At 33.8% G+C, this 18,862-nt stretch overlaps 1 protein-coding gene across 1 annotated transcript in view; it reads right to left on the bottom strand.

The window, feature by feature from the left end:
• Positions 1-3,246, bottom strand: part of igfbp2a (insulin-like growth factor binding protein 2a) — a 31,779-nt gene extending 28,533 nt beyond the window's left edge. The window contains exon 1 of the mRNA XM_059327629.1: positions 2,706-3,246. Within this exon, the coding sequence (XP_059183612.1) occupies positions 2,706-3,231 (526 nt within the window). The 5' untranslated portion in view covers positions 3,232-3,246. The remainder of the gene's footprint in view (positions 1-2,705) is intronic.
• Positions 3,247-18,862: the final 15,616 nt, after the last annotated feature.

Below are 18,862 nucleotides of genomic sequence, written 5' to 3'. Positions count from 1 at the left end.
AAAATTAGAAAACCCTTTTCATTTGCCAAGCATTTAATTATCGGCAAATGAGATTTTGGCCATAACGCCCAGCCGTAACTCAAACCAATTCCAATTGTAACATAATCCTATTAGAGTATCCAAAGTCAAAGTTTAGGATGTGTTATTTGTCTCCCTGCTGTTTTACTGGAATAAAATCAACAAGGAAAACAGGATGCCAGGATGTTGAGGCTTATAAACATCCAAATAAAGCAGCTGCAATATTTCATCCTTTGGTCCTTTGCCCAGGGTGTCGAATCCCCTGAAGAGTCCTCCTGCTCCACTAAATACAATCACTTAATCATTGAGTTATAATCGCCCTTTCCTTTGTTCTGCTTTCTACGGATTCACTTTAACTGGAACAGAGGAGGATGCAGTGGATTGTAGCCAGGATGTTTAAGTTTGCTCTCAGTCTCCCAACAGCCCCCGTGAGCCGAACTCTATTTCATTACTTCCTTTTTGCTGTGTATCTAAAAAGAAGAATTTATAACAGGAAATCAAGTCTGTGTCGTCTCAGTAAGCCCGAGACTGACAGTAAAGCATATGTAACACCAACAGTATTATGAAATAAAACAGCTAAAATATAGTAGAAGTATATACTTTGCTGGTATGGCTGCAATTTTGCTTGGAAATAAGAATTAAATGTTATTTTAATGCAAGAAAAAGAATATCGGGTGCTTCTTCTTGATAAAAAATATGTTTCTTTTTACCTTGATCAAGCTGTACACATCACTGCATCAAATATAGATTGTTTTATGCTGTACAAAAGGGTTATTTTCAAATATTTCTGCATACTTGTCCCCCTAAACAGTTTTTGAATTGCATAAATCGGGCATGACTAAAAAAGCTGCAATTTTTGTGGCTTCGCTGAGCCCCATTTTCTCATTTTCTCTTTGTCAGAAATGCATCTGCATCTGTGTTATTTTCAAATATTTCTGCATACTTGAGTCCCTAAACAGTCTTTGAATTGCATAAATCGGGCATGACTAAAAAGCTGCAATTTTTGTGGCTTCGCTGAGCCCCATTTTCTCATTTTCTCTTTGTCAGAAATGCATCTGCTGCAGGGCTTTTATCCACTCCACATTCAGCCTTGAGAGGCAATTTCTAAGCTTTTACTGATTTTTGGACACGTCTAACTAAATCTCAGACCTCTCGACCTGCGACGCAACCCGAACCTGAAGAAGAAAAACCAGTGACACCTAACAAATTGCCTCCTTTCCAGCAAGCCTTTACATGATGTGTCCTTGCCTTTTCTTCCCTTGTTTTGCACTTATGTAACTCTGCAACCTCTGCAGCTCTCTCCTGTCTGTTTTTTGCATAAAGAGGGGCTGCAGGAATAAACACTGCTGCGTCAGGTTATGGAGTTATGTCATTATGACGGCTGATTATTAAATCACACGTGTCAGGAAGCATTTTTGACCTTTTGTCAAGTGCTGACAGAGAACAGGGGTTACTACGAACGCCGTCTCCGCTAGTTTCTCTACGTTCCAGGAGTTCAGTGCCAAAACAAACACGTGTCAGTCTGGAGGTAAACTCTGACAAAGCACGGATTTGCAAACGAGGAGGAATCACGCTGTGGAAGCTCACTGACTGTTCAGAATCAGCCAATTAATGAGGCCGTCTTCCTTATTTACCATTGACTTCACTGTGATCCTCCTGCAACATACATTTCCAGGTCGAAAAACCCAGTTAATGTACTGTCAACAGCGGTTTATAGCTATTTCTGGTCAAAGCCTAAAGTCCACTTTTCCAATCAATGCTGCATTCCTCCTGCTGTCTCTCTGTTTCTTTCTCTCCACTCCCCTGTGGAAATGTCAACATCAATACTATGATGTTTTCGGCGTCCATCCCAGCCGAGTACAACTTCTGGGAATTTTAGCAGGACACTACCTTGATCTCTGTTCTACTGTAAAGGCGGATTTTTAAGAGGGATATTGGGAAAGAGTGAAAGGCCAGCTGTTTGGAGCATAGCAGTGACTGTTCTTATTGTTTCTCTCTTCCCTCATGCACACCAGGATGAATCACAACACCATAAACAGGTCTGTGCAACACAGACTTTAGCATGAGTTTCATTATATATCATGCAACAAGCATAAAATACTCCAATAGTGCAGCTGAAGTGAAGAAATAGCACATGATCGATAAATGAATGCAGCAAAATAGAGCCAATAAAGTGCAAGTAGTGCAAACTTTCACATTATTTCAAGTCAGTAAGTGCAGAAAAGCAAAACTATATGACATATTATATCAAAAATACAGTTGGGAATATCATCCACTTGTGCAAAATGGTCACACAGGTTTGCCTTCATGACTATGCAAAATTGATACACTATTCCTCAGACTTTATGAGTGTCAGAATATCTCATGCAACAAGCATAAAATACTCTATTAATGCAGCTGAAGTGAAGAAATAGCACATGATCGATAAATGAATGCAGCAAAATAGAGCCAATAAAGTGCAAGTAGTGCAAACTTCCACATTATTTCAAGTCTGTAGGTGCAGAAAAGCAAAACTATATGACATATTATATAAAAAATACAGTTGGGAATATCATCCACTCGTGCAAAATGGTCACACATGACTATGCAAAATGTAGACACTATTCCTCAGGCTGCAGTCTAGACAGTGTCATTAAAAATTGATAGAAGAAAAACCAGCTTTCCAGTAAAGTGAGTGACTGACTGACCGCTGGTTTGCTCCCGGTGCTCCTGGCTGTAAGTGGTCGTCTCGGTGTCCACTTTGCGCCGGCACTGGCCCTGGCCCTGCACCAGTTGCTCCAGAGGAAGCTCCGAGTCTGGCGTCGGGTAGCATCGCAGCCCGGTGGAGCACCTCGGGGTGTACACGCCGCACATCTCGCCCTCTTGCCGGGCGCACACGGGGCAGCACCCGCAGCCCGGCTCGCGCACAATCTCCGCGCAAGTCTCGGTGAGCCTCGGGCACAGTGCCTGGCGCTCCGCGGTGCAGCCCGGGCAGCGGAACACCATCTCGGCCAGGGAGGCACCGGCGAGGGACGCGGAGAGGATCAGCAGGCTGCAGCCCGCGTACGACAGCATTGTTAGAGGCATGAGGTTTTTGGTCATTATCATGGGGGCGATGCAAGGCAATCCCAAGTGGGAAAAAAAGGGGAAGAAATGTGCATGCGAACAGGTGAAGCCGGGGCTGGGAGGTCTGCTGGGTCCTACAAATTCCCAGGTTTGCTCTTGGGGCCACATGTGGGTGTTAATATGGGGAAATGGGAAGACAGGATTTAGTTCAAATGTCTTTTTTTTTTAGCTCTGCTGAAGCAAATTACACTACTGATCCAAATTTCCCTTCTTTTTTTTCTTCTTTTTTTTTTTTTACCCCCAAAACTGTCTGATATATGGAAGATGATTAGGGCCACACATGAAAAACATATTCAGACTTTATTCTCAGAATTCTGTTTTTATTTTACATACACTTGAACAAAAAATGCAACAATGCATGAAGAAGAAAATTTTTTTATGACATGCTATGTATTGGAGCATATCTTCTGAGAATAAACTCAGAATTCTGAGAATAAAGTCAGAACTCAATTTTTTTTTTCATTTGTGGCCCTAATCCTCTTCCGTACTGACATAACCCAGCATGAGAATAAAGATCCTGTAAGTGAAGTGAATGGTTAAATCAGGGATGGGCAACTTAAATGCTGCAGGGGGCCACAATATTTAATCTACACTACCACAGGGCCACATATAGGAGCATGCACTTAACCAGATATGATGAAACTGCAATTTTAAATGTTTACAGTGCAGTAACTTAACATATTTCATGCTCAAATGCATGTAGAACAGTATAAATAGGAATACAAAAGGTTTGAAGAAAATAAAAAGTAACCACTTACTGTGACTTTTTTTTTCAGTGCAAGAACAGCAGACCAACATTAATTGCAAAAAGTATTTTTGTGCATTTTTACACTGCACTTTTAAGATACGAAAAAAAAGATTCAAAATCACATTTTGTGTTGGACTAAAGGACCAAAAAAGACACAAAATTACCAAAAAAAGACACAAAATGACAAAAAAAGACACAAAATGACAAAAAAGACACAAAATGACCAAAAAAGACACAAAATGACAAAAAAGACACAAAATGACATAAAAAAGACACAAAAACATATTTCATGCTCAAATGCATGTTTAACAGTATAAATAGTAATACAAAAGGTATTTATTTATTATTTATTTATTTATTTGAAGCAAATAAAAAATAACCACTTACTGTGATTTGGGGTTTTTTTCAGTGCAAGAACAGCAGATCAATATTAATTGCAAGAAGTATTTTTGTGCATTTTTACACTGCACTTTTAAGATTTGACATGCTCAAATGCTTGTAGTTGTACTGAGGGCCACTTCAAGTGAGCGTGCGGGCCGTATGCGGCCCCCGGGCCTCCAGTTGCCCACCCCTGGGTTCAATTGAGTGTATTTGAAGTTCTGAGAATACAGCAGCCTGCTTGGATACATTAAAGGGCCAAAATATGTTTTTGGTAACACTTAAGATTAGGAAACACATATTCAACTTTAATTAGCTCCTTATTATCATGCAAATAAGTAACATATTGGCTCTTAATTAGTCATTATGAAGTGGTTATTAATGCCTTATTCTGCATGGCCTTATTATACAATCAGTAAAACATTAACTAAGAGTTTTCCCTCAATAATCTCAGAATTATTGCTTATTAGTAGTAAGTAAGGAAGTTGTTGTATATGAGTTATGATCTTAATAAGCTTTACTTTGTATGGAGTTTAAAAGTCTCTACATAGCGGTGAACGTAACCATGGAAACGGCAAATAGCCACCTTCTCCAGACCTTTGACGTGACTGACATGTTTTTTTTTTCATAATAAACTGATATTTATGACACTTAAAAGTCTTCCTTTAGAGCAGGGGTCTCAAACTCAAATTACCTGGGGGCCGCAAAGACACCAAATGACGAAAAAATACATAGAATTACCAAAAAAAGACACAAAATAATTTAAAAAAGACACAAAATGAGCGAAAAAAGACACTAAATGACCAAAAACCCCCACAAAATTAGAAAAAAAGACACAAAATGATTTAAAAAAGACACAAAATGACCCAAAAAAGACACAAAATGACCAAAAAACCCCACAAAATTAGAAAAAAAGACACAAAATGATTTAAAAAAGACAAAATGATTTAAAAAAGACACAAAATGACCAAAGAAAGACACAGAATTACCAAAAAAAAGACACAAAATTATTAAAAAAGACACAAATACCAAAAAAAAGAGACACAAAATTACCAAAATAAGTAATTAAAGGGACCTTCCACATTAAACTTTCATATCAAGGTGGGGGCCACAAAATATCGTCTTGAGGGCCGCAACTGGCCCGCGGGCCGCGAGTTTGAGACCCCTGCTTTAGAGCAATTAGCTAACATGAAGCAGATGTGGGTGTATATTGGCACGGTTCTGGGGATACGATACGTATCATGATGTCATGATTCAATACATCACGATACATTAAGCAAAGCTAGATATTGGGATTTATTTTTTGGAGAGAATGAGAATCACGTCTCAAGTTTTTCCTCAATAATCTGCTAGTTGCTGGTATTAATAGGAAGTTGTAGTATAATATTTAGGATCTTTGCTAAAATCTCCCCTATTAACACTGATTGTGGTCTATTCATACATTGTATTAAAAAAAGACTAAAAAAAAGACACAAATTTACCAATAAAGACACAAATTATAAAAAAAAAGAAACACAATGACCAAAAAAGTCACAAATTTATTTAGAAAAGACACAAAATTACCCAAAAAAAGACACAAAATGAAAAAAAAAAGACACAAAATTACTAAAAAAAGACTCAAATTTATTTTATAAACACACAAAATGAACAAAAAAGACAAAAAAAATCTTCTTTTTTTACAGAAATTAAATGTTTTATTATTATAAGTGAAAATACAATTTTTAAAAAAATAACAAAAAATGTAAAAAATAAAATAAAATACACATTATATAGCTGAATATAAAATTATGGCCACATTCTGTTTGCTAAACTTTAAGTTGAATGTAAAAAAAATGTTTTAATGAAATTGTAAAAAAAAAAAAATAAAAATTTAAAGTGTGCCAGCAAAAGTTGGCAAACAATAACCATCATAATAAAGTAAAAAAATAAAAATAAAACCTTGAGTTATTCAGATATATCTAGTTTAAAATACTATTATCTGTATTTTTAAAGAAATCTCTCAAATAACTTTATTTGACGGTAACTTTTTATACTTTTTTTTTCTTTTACAGTGTAAAAATCTTTACACAACACACAAACCTGACCAGTTGAGACTATATAACAAGTTTCAGGCAGTGCTTATCTAAAACCCTGTGAAGTTATAAAGGAGATAGTTCTCGTTGTGCATTCCAAATTGCATACTTTTTCTTTTTACGTTTATTACTGCTGCTGCTCTTACTGTTGCATGCAGTATGCATACAAATGGACATACGACCTCATATAACATGTCATGTTATGGCAAAAAAACAACATTGAACTTTGACCCTCTGGCTTTTACATAAACTTAGTTTTACATAACTTGTTTTTTTGACATACTATGTATTGGAGCACTTCAGTTTTTTGTTTGATGTTCCCAGGTCACATAAAACCAAAGATATGATCGTTTTAATTTGATAGTAGAAAAATATTTATTCAAGTGTAAAAGTAGGATGGGACGAGGCAGGCAAAAAGGGCTCTAATCATCTAACACTGTTCCTATAAATAAACATGTTTTTATGGGATTTTTTTGTGGATAGTTTTATTATATTTGAATTTTACCTTTTTTTGTTCATATTTGCAACCTATGTTTTACATTTCCAGGTATGAAACAGTTCATTGAGCATGTTTGTAGTTTTTATTGTCATAAATAGTATAATTTTATTTCAGATTTCCTGTTTTTTGTGTATTTTTGGGCTCAATATGTTAATAAAGTGGGTTTAAGTGAAAAAAAAATAATAGTCAGATCATGTTGAAATTATATAGGGCAAATAGGCTCAGACCCCAGAGGGTTGAAAAAAAAAATCACTAAGTAATAAAGAGAGATGAAACAAGATAAAAACAAGAAAAGAAGAAGAAGAAAATACCTTTACACTATATAAACACCTTTAACTTGACCCTGACCTCTGACCTCTTTATTGATTGATTGCGACAACAATAATATTTATATGTATGTATGTATAACAAAAAAGTATAAGTATGTATGTATAAAGTATGTATAAAGTCAAAATAACAAGAAAATAGTCAAAATAATGAGAACAAGTTGAAGTCACAAGAAAATGTCAAAATGACAAAAAAAAGTTGAAATCATGAAAAAAAGTCAAAATAACAAGAAAATACTCAAAATAATGAGAAAAAAAGTTTAAGTCACATGAAAAAAGTCATAAAAAAAAAAGTTGAAATCATGAAAAAAAGTCAAAATGACAAAAAAAAGTCAAAATCACGAAAAAAAGTCAAAATGAGAAAAAAAGTCAAAATCATTAAAAAAAAGGTCAAAATGAGAAAAAAAAGTCAAAATCACAAGAAAAAAAAGTCAAAATAACAAGAAAATAGTCAAAATAATGAGAACAAGTTGAAGTCACAAGAAAATGTCAAAATGAAAAGAAAAAAGTTGAAGTCATGATAAAAAGTCAAAATAATGGAGAAAAAAAAAGTCACTAAGTGATAAAGAGAAATGAAACGAGACAAAAATAGAAGAAAAAATACCTTTACACTATATAAACACCTTTAACTTGACCCTGACCTCTGACCTCTTTATGGCCTTAACAAGGAAAAATAACCTCCTTGAGACAATCATTAATAAACCTGCTCCAGTGAACAGAACTCCTCGGACTAGACATGAAACTTGAGCTTGTGCTCCAGTTTCTACAGTGAATCCAGCTCCGGGCCTGCAGCCTCTGCATCGCTACACATAACAACATGTACTGAGACATGTTTGTTTCAATCAGCACCCAGACTCCCAGAATGCATAAATAAATCAACTAAATAAAATGTGGAAGGTCCCTTTAATTACTTTTTTTGGTAATTTTGTGTCTCTTTCAAAATAATTTTGTGTCTTTTTTTAATAATTGTGCAGCCTGGGTATACCCAGACTGCCTTGCGCGCTCGAATTTAATTTCGAACCTCCATCCAGTCTGGAAACCAGGAAGCATTCTTAGCCCTGTTTTAGGATCCAATCACAGAGCGGGGAGGGACGGTGAGACGATGACGCGTACTACTCGACATTTGGAAGCTTGTAGTTTTACGGATCCAACATGGCTGCTGCAGACGCAAAACTCTCTTTAGCTGCAGATGGTGTTTTAAATAGTTTAGAGCCAAAGTTGAAAGGTGAAAGGTCTCTGGGGGCTCCGCTGAGATCACCGGCGTTATGGTAGCGGGGCTATTAACGTCGCTAGCGGCTATTAGCGCCGCTAGCGGCTAATAGCCCCGCTACCGCGGACAGCGGAGCCGGCGAGAGGCCCGCAGCAGCTTGATTATTGCCCATAAAATCAGTGGATGTGTGTGGCTGAATGACATAAGGGGGAATAAAGCGTGAAAATAAATAATCTTGCAGAAAGCGAGAACTGGAGAAGCAAAGCAGCAGCAACACTCTCTCACAGACACACACACAACAAACATCCATCTCTGTTGCTCTACTACGTCATCTGGTATAACTGATCTGATTGGCTAAGAGCTACCTACAGACGCTTTGATAGACATTCTAAGCGTCCAATAAACGGCTCCGGAGGATCGTAAACCACGCCTCCTCTACGGAGAAATACATTGCTGGTTGCCAGACTAGACCTCATTTGAGAATAGTCTGGTGTTAGCCAGGCTAATAATTGTGTATCTTTTTTAATACTTTTATGTCATTTTTAATAATTGTGTATCTTTTTAATAATTTTGTGTCTTTCTTGGTAATTCTGTGTCTTTTTTTTGGTAATTTTGTGTCTTCTTTTGGTAATTTGTGTTTTTTTTAAATAATTTTGAGTCTTTTTTTAGTAATTTTGTGTCTTTTTTTTAGGTCATTTGTGTCCTTTTTGAGTTATTTTGTGTCTTTTTTAATATTGTTTTGTCTTTTTTGCTAATCCTGTGTCTTTTTTGAGAAATTTAGTGTTTTTTCAGTAATTTTGTGTCGTTTTTTGAGTAATTTTGTGTCATTTTTTCAGTAATTTTTGTGTCGTTTTTCAGTAATTTTGTGTCTTTTTTTGGTCATTTTGTGTCATTTTGTGTCTTTTTTTAACAATTTGAGTCTTTTTTTGGTCATTTTGTTTCTTTTTTTGTGTTTTGGAAATCTGCTCCACTGAACAGAACTCCTACGACTAGACATGAAACTTGAGCTTGTGCTCCAGTTTCCAAAGTGAATCCAGCAGCCTCTGCATCGCTAGTACATACTGTACTGTGGCATGTTTGTTTCAATCAGCACCCAGACTCCCAGAATGCATAAATACATGAACTAAATAAAATGTGGGAAGTCCTTTAATTACTTTTTTTGGGTCATTTTGTGTCTCTTTCAAAATAATTTTGTGTCTTTTTTTAATAATTGTGTATCTTTTTTAATACTTGTATGTCCATTTTTAAAATTTTTGTGTCTTTCTTGGTAATTCTGTGTCTTTTTTTGGTAATTTGTGTCTTTTAAAAATAATTTTGAGTCTTTTTTTGGTAATTTGTGTCTTTTAAAAATAATTTTGAGTCTTTTTTCCAATTAATTTGTGTCGTTTTTTCAGTAATTTTGTGTCTTTTTTAGGTCATTTTGTGTCCTATTTGAGTTATTTTGTGTCTTTTTAAATATTTTTTTTGTCTTTTTTGGTAATCCTGTGTCTTTTTTGAGTAATTTAGTGTTTTTTTCAGTAATTTTGTGTCATTTTTTCAGTAATTTTGTGTCTTTTTTTGTCATTTTGTGTCCTTTTTAGGTATTTTGTGTCTTTTTAAAATATTTTTTTGTCTTTTTTGGTCATCCTGTGTCTTTTTTGAGTAATTTAGTGTTTTTTTCAGTAATTTTGTGTCTTTTTTTGTCATTTTGTGTCCTTTTTAGGTTATTTTGTGTCTTTTTTAAATATTTTTTTGTCTTTTTTGGTCATCCTGTGTCTTTTTTTTGTCATTTTGTGTCCTTTTTAGGTTATTTTGTGTCTTTTTAAATATTTTTTTGTCTTTTTTGGTCATCCTGTGTCTTTTTTGAGTAATTTAGTGTTTTTTCAGTAATTTTGTGTCATTTTTTCAGTAATTTTGTGTCTTTTTGTTTCTTTTTTTGTTTTTTTTGGAAACACTGCTCCACTGAACAGAACTCCTCGGACTAGACATGAAACTTGAGCTTGTGCTCCAGTTTCCAAAGTGAATCCAGCTCCGGGCCTGCAGCCTCTGCATCGCTATACATACTGTACTGTGGCATGTTTGTTTCAATCAGCACCCAGACTCCAGAATGCATAAATAAATAAACAAACAAACAAAAGGACTATGTGCGGAGCATTCCTAACATGGAAAGACCTCCCACTGTGGCAGACATGTCCATTGACACTCAATTAAAAGCTGCCAGCTGTACGCGGCGTACAGTAATGCTACTGTGCACGTATCCAGCAGTGTTTCCTATCGACTCGTGAGGCCAAGCCTTGAGGTGTCGCTGCTCGCCGCCCAACAGGCTCCTATTAACCCTGTCCCAGTGCGGTGGGCTAATCGCTGTTTATCCAAGCGCCCAGAAATAGGAAGTGGCGTGTGAGACCCCTTGATTTAACGCTATTTGGCCCCATTCACCATCACCTTGAGGGGCGTGAGGAGGAGGAAAGGGCACTTTAGAGCGGTCTAGTATCTCCGGCTGGAGTCAGGGAGGATGGCCAGAGGGCTGTTTGCACATACAACCTCATATGTCGTTTTATGGAAAAACCATGGTGGAAAAGCAGCAGGATGGCCACCAGCTAACAGGCCTCAACAGGCCGCAGTAATCCCCACCAAGGTCTCTTCCTTCAGGTCCTCCGTGGAGCTGCTGAGCAAACCAAAATCTGGAGAAACTCCACGCTGATAGAGGAATCCAATCTATGCAAATCAATCGATTTTTTGTGTTGTATTTTCTATCTATCAATCATGTACTTTTAATTCTAATTCATCTATTGTCTTTATATATGCTTATGTGTCATTTTGTGTATTTTTCGTGTCATTTTGTGTCTTTTTTTAAATAATTTTGTGTCTTTTTTTGTAATTCTGTGTATTTCTTGGTCATTTTTTTATGTCTTTTTTGTCATTTTGTTTCTTTTTAAAGTAATTTAGTGTCTTTTTGTGTTGTTTTTTAAAAATAATTTTGTGTCCTTTTTGGTAATTCTTTGTATTTCTTGGTCATTTTGTGTCTTCTTTTGTCATTTTGTGTCTTTTTAAAGTAATTTAGTACCCTTTTTTGTCAGTCATTTTGTGTCTTTTTTTTGTCATTTTGTGTCTTTTTTTGTCATTTTGTGTCTTTTTGGGTCATTTTGTGTCTTTTTAAAAATAATTTTGTGTCCTTTTTGGTAATCCTGCGTATTTCTTGGTCATTTTGTGTCTTTTTAAAGTAATTTAGTCATTTTTTTCAGTCATGTTGTGTCTTTTTTTGTCATTTTGTGTCTTTTTAACCCAACAGGCCGCAGTAATCCCCACCAAGGTCACTTCCTTCAGGTCCTCCGTGGAGCTGCTGAGCAAACAAACTCTGGAGAAACTCCACGCTGATACAGGAAGCTTTGGGATCAGTGATGGGCTGCAGAGATCCAGAGATCTGGATCCGATATGTGCAAATCGATCGATTTTTTGTGTTGTATTTTTCTTATTAAAATGTTTTTTGGGTGTTTTTTTTTCCATATAAGTCTTTACAGATTTTTCTGCACCCACATGTACTTTTATGTGCTATTATCAATGTGTTTTATATTGTTTATATGTGAAATAAAACTAAGCTAAAACTTAACTTTTGATCCTATATATCAGTCATGTACTTTTAATTCTAATCCATCTATTGTCTTTATATATGCTTATGTGTCTTTTTTGTCATTTTTTGTCTTTTTTTTAAATAATTTTGTGTCTTTTTTGGTAATTCTGTGTATTTCTTGGTCATTTTGTGTCTTTTTTGTCATTTTGTGGCTTTTTAAAGTAATTTAGTGTTTTTTTCAGTCTTTTTGTGTCTTCTGTGGAGTTTTTTTTTCTCATCATTTTGTCTTCTAATATATGTCTTTTTTGGGTAATTTTTGCGTCTTTTTTTAAATAATTTTGTGTCTTTTTTGGTAAAACCATGGGTGGAAAAGCAGCAGGATGGCCACCAGCTAATAGGCCCAACAGGCAGACAGTTCATATTCAAATAATATGGCAACTTTTTTATCTGTGGTCAAAGTTAACACCCCCAAAAATAAAAAATAAATATATTTTTAATATTATTTTAGAAAATTCAGATTATTATATTTGTACATCATATATCATATTTTATCCGAATACATTTTCAAAATTAAATTTAAAATATTTTTGAGAGATATGTAATATGTAATGCTTGATAGAGATGTGAAAGTGTTTTTTTTTTTCTTATAAAAGAAAATCAAATTTCACCAAGATTTGAATTTGTCTTTAAATTCTAAAATGATGTCATTTCCACTTTGTGATGTCACTTAAAGAAACAGTACGGTATTTTGGTGCAGAAATAGAGAAATACACTGGTGTGATGGGGTGGGACATGAAACTTATGGACTCACATAAATCATGCTTTTTTTAAAAACCAAATATTTTTAATTTGGTAAACATTTATGAATATATTTACAATGCAGATTAAACATTTCCCTCCTAAAACAAAAAAGGCTGAGACTGATGCAATATTCTTTGCATATAACCCATGAGAAAATGACTATAGTTTCACAGAAAACAGTTAAAAATATAAAACCCAATTTTATTATTTATTTTTAACCTAACAAGTACACTTATTAGTGTCTGGGACAACAAGACAGACTTTTCCTTTTAAATATTGGGAACCCAAACTCAACAGTTTTCATGGAATGACATGAAAACGTCTTTAAATCTATTTACAGCTGAAGTGGGTTATAAATAATTTATTAGTTGCACATATGCCGCTCATAAACACTAAATTAGGGTTTTTAAGACAAACTCTGAGCCACATACAGCATAAATGTGTTTATTTGTTAGTTAGTTGCATTCATTGTGTGCTTAAAAAGTAACAATTCTGATTTTGCAAGTGCAACAAGAGACTAGAGACAGATAGGCCTCTATAAAGATGAATATTAATTCATCAAATCACCATTTCTGGGGCAAAACCCAACTATCTAACTGGGAACATCAATAATTTTAATGCAACTTTTTGAAATTCTGCACCAGTCTACTATAACCTTGCAAGAAAAGACCAATAATTTGACCACTAACAAGAAAATTAATGTTTGTAATGTTCATCCAGCTTCATTTTGAGCTGCAGGCTTTCTGGAAAAAACCTGCAACGGCAGCAGCTTAAGTCAATCATTTCATAACTGTGTCCAAAAGTGTAATTTTAGCTGTTCTTATCAAAGGAAACAGGTCCCCGAAGACTAGAAAACAAAGCAGCGTGGAGCCCTACTGTACATTTACCTCTAAAGTTCTGGCTGTAAACTCCATGAGGCCAGTTTCAGTTTGATGATGATATACCAAGTAAAACTGGAGACAAGCTCAAATAGATTTAGTATCAAATGATAGAACTGGATGGAACCCTCTTATATGGTAGATTTGACACCTTTGGTCACATTTGAAACATTTCAAATTCTTTGTTGAGCATGATAGTGTTTTGAAAGTAAAAAAAAAAGATTCAAAATCACATTTTATGTTGGACTAAAAGACTAAAAAAGACACAAAATGACCAAAAAAAGACACAAAATGACCAAAAAAAGACACAAAATAACTAAAACAAGACACGAAATGACAAAAAAAGACACAAAATGAGAAGACAAAATGACCAAAAATAAAAAAGACAGAAGAAAATACACGAAATGACCAAAAAAAGACAAACCAAAAGACACAAAATGACCAAAAAAACAAACAAAATGACCAAAAAAAGACACTAAATGACGAAAAATAATAATTTTAATGCAACTTTTTGAAATTCTGCACCAGTCTACTATAACCTTGCAAGAAAAGACCAATAATTTGACCACTAACAAGAAAATTTATGTTTGTAATGTTCATCCAGCTTCATTTTGAGCTGCAGGCTTTCTGGAAAAAACCTGCAACGGCAGCAGCTTAAGTCAATCATTTCATAACTGTGTCCAAAAGTGTAATTTTAGCTGTTCTTATCAAAGGAAACAGGTCCCCGAAGACTAGAAAACAAAGCAGCGTGGAGCCCTACTGTACATTTACCTCTAAAGTTCTGGCTGTAAACTCCATGAGGCCAGTTTCAGTTTGATGATGATATACCAAGTAAAACTGGAGACAAGCTCAAATAGATTTAGTATCAAATGATAGAACTGGATGGAACCCTCTTATATGGTAGATTTGACAACCTTTGTTCACATTTGCAACATTTAAAATTCTTTGTTGAGCATGATAATGTTTTGAAAGTAAAAAAAAAGATTCAAAATCACATTTTATGTTGGACTAAAGGACTAAAAAAGACACAAAATGACCAAAAAAAGACACAAAATGACCAAAAAAAGAAACAAAATGACCAAAAAAAGACACAAAATAACTAAAACAAGACACGAAATGACAAAAAAAGACACAAAATGAGAAGACAAAATGACCAAAAATAAAAAAGACAGAAGAAAATACACGAAATGACCAAAAAAAGACAAACCAAAAGACACAAAATGACCAAAAAAACAAACAAAATGACCAAAAAAAGACACAAAATGACCAAAAAAACAAACAAAATGACCAAAAAAAGACACTAAATGACGAAAAATAATAATTTTAATGCAACTTTTTGAAATTCTGCACCAGTCTACTATAACCTTGCAAGAAAAGACCAATAATTTGACCACTAACAAGAAAATTTATGTTTGTAATGTTCATCCAGCTTCATTTTGAGCTGCAGGCTTTCTGGAAAAAACCTGCAACGGCAGCAGCTTAAGTCAATCATTTCATAACTGTATCCAAAAGTGTAATTTTAGCTGTTCTTATCAAAGGAAACAGGTCCCCGAAGACATCCTCGTGCTCATTTTTTGGCCTTTGATAATGACTGAGTGCACTGTTTAGGGTTTGGTTCTGATTATAGTTAATTAAGGCTCCCTTTGCTTGGACTACTGATTAGATAAGTGGAGGCAAAGAGTCGGGGGGTTGGAAAAGTAATACATCATCCGATTAGTGGCTCTGCATAAAATGATGTCAGCAACTAAACAGCTGCATTATGTGTTTATATCCCAAACTAAAATGTTCATATGGGTGAAAAAAACCTGTGAAAACTGATGCAACATCTCACTGAATGGAAATGTTTACCAAACAGGACATAAATCCTTACATGGAAATGTTGGAATCACAAGTCCCGAAAGGAAAAAATGCTTGTTTTTTTTCTTCTTGTATGCGACTTTGTGTTTGTTTGCTGCCTAGCAACAAGTGATGCATGTGCAAATTAGGAAAGTTTTCGCTTTATTTGCTCATGCAAATCTGTGTGAAGTGTGTATGTGTTCCGGAGCCACGGCGTTACGTATTCCCCAATGAAACAAAAATAAAGACTGGCTGAAAAGTGCTTTCCTAATGTGTGGAGTTAATGCGTGGGTTTACAGTCCACAAGCTCAAGCTCTCCGCCTGATTATATGCTGATGTCAGCGTTACACTATTCACTGACATTACAGTTTTTCCTGTGATACCTTCAGGTCACATAATTCTCTGTGAGCTTACATGAAACAAGATGTTTTACAGACTTGTTTTAACCTCCTGAGTCCCTGCGTCCCCATATGTGGACATTTCATTTTAGGTTTTCTGGACCTTATACTTCATTCTGCTTAACTAAAATTAAATAATTGTGTTGTTTTTGGTCATTTTTGGGTCTTTTTTGATCATTTTGTGTCTTTTTTTGGTCATTTTGGGTCTTTTTTTTGTCATTTTGTGTCTTTTTATGTTCATTTTGTGTTCATTTTGTGTCTTTTTTTGGTCATTTTGTGTCTTTTTATGTTCATTTTGTGTTCATTTTGTGTCTTTTTTTGGTCATTTTGTGTCTTTTAAAAAAATATAGTGTTGTTTTTGGTTCTTTTACAGACTTGTTTTAACCTCCTGAGTCCCTGCAGCGTCCTCATATGTGGACATTTCATTTTAGGTTTTCTGGACCTTATACTTCATTCTGCTTAACTATTTAGTCATTAGTTAGTCATTAACTATAAGTCATTTTGTGTCTTTTTTGGTAATTTTGTGTTTTTTTAAAGTAATTTAGTGTTTTTGTCAGTCATTTTGTGTCTTTTTTTGGTCATTTTGTGTTTTTTTTTTTAAATAATTGTCTTGTTTTTGGTCATTTTTGGGTCTTTTTGGGGCATTTTGGGTCTTTTTTTGGTCATTTTGTGTCTTTTTTTGTCATTTTGTGTCTTTTTATGTTCATTTTGTGTTCATTTTGTGTCTTTTTTGTCATTTTGTGTCTTTTTAAAGTAATTTAGTGTTTTTGTCAGTCATTTTGTGTCTTTTTTTGGTCATTTTGTGTTTTTTTTTTAAATAATTGTGTTGTTTTTGGTCATTTTTGGGTCTTTTTTGGTCATTTTGTGTCTTTTTTTTGTCATTTTGTGTCTTTTTATGTTCATTTTGTGTTCATTTTGTTTCTTTTTTTGTCATTTTGTGTCTTTTTAAAGTAATTTAGTGTTTTTGTCAGTCATTTTGTGTCTTTTTTTGGTCATTTTGTGTCTTTTTTGTCATTTTGTGTCTTTTTATGTTCATTTTGTGTTCATTTTGTTTCTTTTTTTGTCATTTTGTGTCTTTTTAAAGTAATTTAGTGTTTTTGTCAGTCATTTTGTGTCTTTTTTTGGTCATTTTGTGTCTTTTTTTTGTCATTTTGTGTCTTTTTATGTAAATTTTGTGTTCATTTTGTGTCTTTTTTGGTCATTTTGTGTCTTTTTAAAGTAATTTAGTGTTTTTGTCAGTCATTTTGTGTCTTTTTTTGGTCATTTTGTGTCTTTTTTTGTCATTTTGTGTCTTTTTATGTTCATTTTGTGTTCATTTTGTTTCTTTTTTTGTCATTTTGTGTCTTTTTAAAGTAATTTAGTGTTTTTGTCAGTCATTTTGTGTCTTTTTTTGGTCATTTTGTGTCTTTTTTTTGTCATTTTGTGTCTTTTTATGTAAATTTTGTGTTCATTTTGTGTCTTTTTTGGTCATTTTGTGTCTTTTTAAAGTAATTTAGTGTTTTTGTCAGTCATTTTGTGTCTTCTTTTGGTCATTTTGTGTCTTTTAAAAAAATATAGTGTTGTTTTTGGTTGTTTTACAGACTTGTTTTAACCTCCTGAGTCCCTGCGTCCTCATATGTGGACATTTCATTTTAGGTTTTCTGGACCTTATATTTCATTCTGCTTAACTATAACTATGCACTCTAGAATAATCTTATTTTGTTATCTTTTTTTTTATAATTTTGTGTCTTTTTTGGTAATTCTGTGTATTTCTTGGTAATTTTATGTCTTTTTTTTTGTCATTTTGTGTCTTTTTGTGGTCATTTTGTGTTTTTTTTTTTTAATAATTGTGTTGTTTTTGGTCATTTGTGGGTCTTTTTTGGTCATTTTGTGTCTTTTGAAAGTAATTTAGTGTTTTTGTCAGTCATTTTGTGTCTTTTTTTGGTCATTTTGTGTCTTTTTTTTTTGTCATTTTGTGTCTTTTTATGTTCATTTTGTGTCTTTTTTTGTCATTTTGTGTCTTTTTATGTTCATTTTGTGTCTTTTAAAAAAATGTTTTGTCTTTTTTGTCATTATGTGTCTTTTTAAAGTAATTTAGTGTTTTTGTCAGTCATTTTGTGTCTTTTTTTGGTCATTTTGTGTCTTTTTGTGGTCATTTTGTGGTAATTATGTGTCTTTTTAAAGTAGTTTAGTGTTTTTGTCAGTCATTTTGTGTCTTTTTTTGGTCATTTTGTGTTTTTTTTGTAAATAATTGTGTTGTTTTTGGTCATTTTTGGGTCTTTTTTGGTCATTTTGGGTCTGTTTTTGGTCATTTTGTGTCTTTTTTTTTGTCATTTTGTGTCTTTTTATGTTCATTTTGTGTCCTTTTTGTCATTTTGTGTCTTTTTAAAGTAATTTAGTGTTTTTGTCAGTCATTTTGTGTCTTTTTTGGTCATTTTGTGTCTTTTTTTGGTCATTTTGTGTCTTTTGGGGGGGTCATTTTGTGTCTTTTAAAAAAATGTTTTGTCTTTTTTGTCATTTTGTGTCTTTTTAAAGTAATTTAGTGTTGTTTTTGGTTGTTTTACAGACTTGTTTTAACCTCCTGAGTCCCTGCGTCCTCATATGTGGACATTTCATTTTAGGTTTTCTGGACCTTATACTTCATTCTGCTTAACTATTTAGTCATTAGTTAGTCATTAACTATAAGTCATTTTGTGTCTTTTTTTGGTAATTTGGTGTCTTTTTAAAGTAATTTAGTGTTTTTGTCAGTCATTTTGTGTCTTTTTTTGGTCATTTTGTGTCTTTTAAAAAAATATAGTGTTGTTTTTGGTTGTTTTACAGACTTGTTTTAACCTCCTGAGTCCCTGCGTCCTCATATGTGGACATTTCATTTTAGGTTTTCTGGACCTTATACTTCATTCTGCTTAACTATTTAGTCATTAGTTAGTCATTAACTATAAGTCATTTTGTGTCTTTTTTTGGTAATTTGGTGTCTTTTTAAAGTAATTTAGTGTTTTTGTCAGTCATTTTGTGTCTTTTTTTGGTCATTTTGTGTTTTTTTTAAAATAATTGTGTTGTTTTTCATCAT

This window comes from Centropristis striata, chromosome 24 (genome assembly GCF_030273125.1).
Source record: "Centropristis striata isolate RG_2023a ecotype Rhode Island chromosome 24, C.striata_1.0, whole genome shotgun sequence".
Lineage (NCBI taxonomy): Eukaryota > Metazoa > Chordata > Actinopteri > Perciformes > Serranidae > Centropristis > Centropristis striata.
This window is presented reverse-complemented; position numbering and strand designations above follow the sequence as displayed.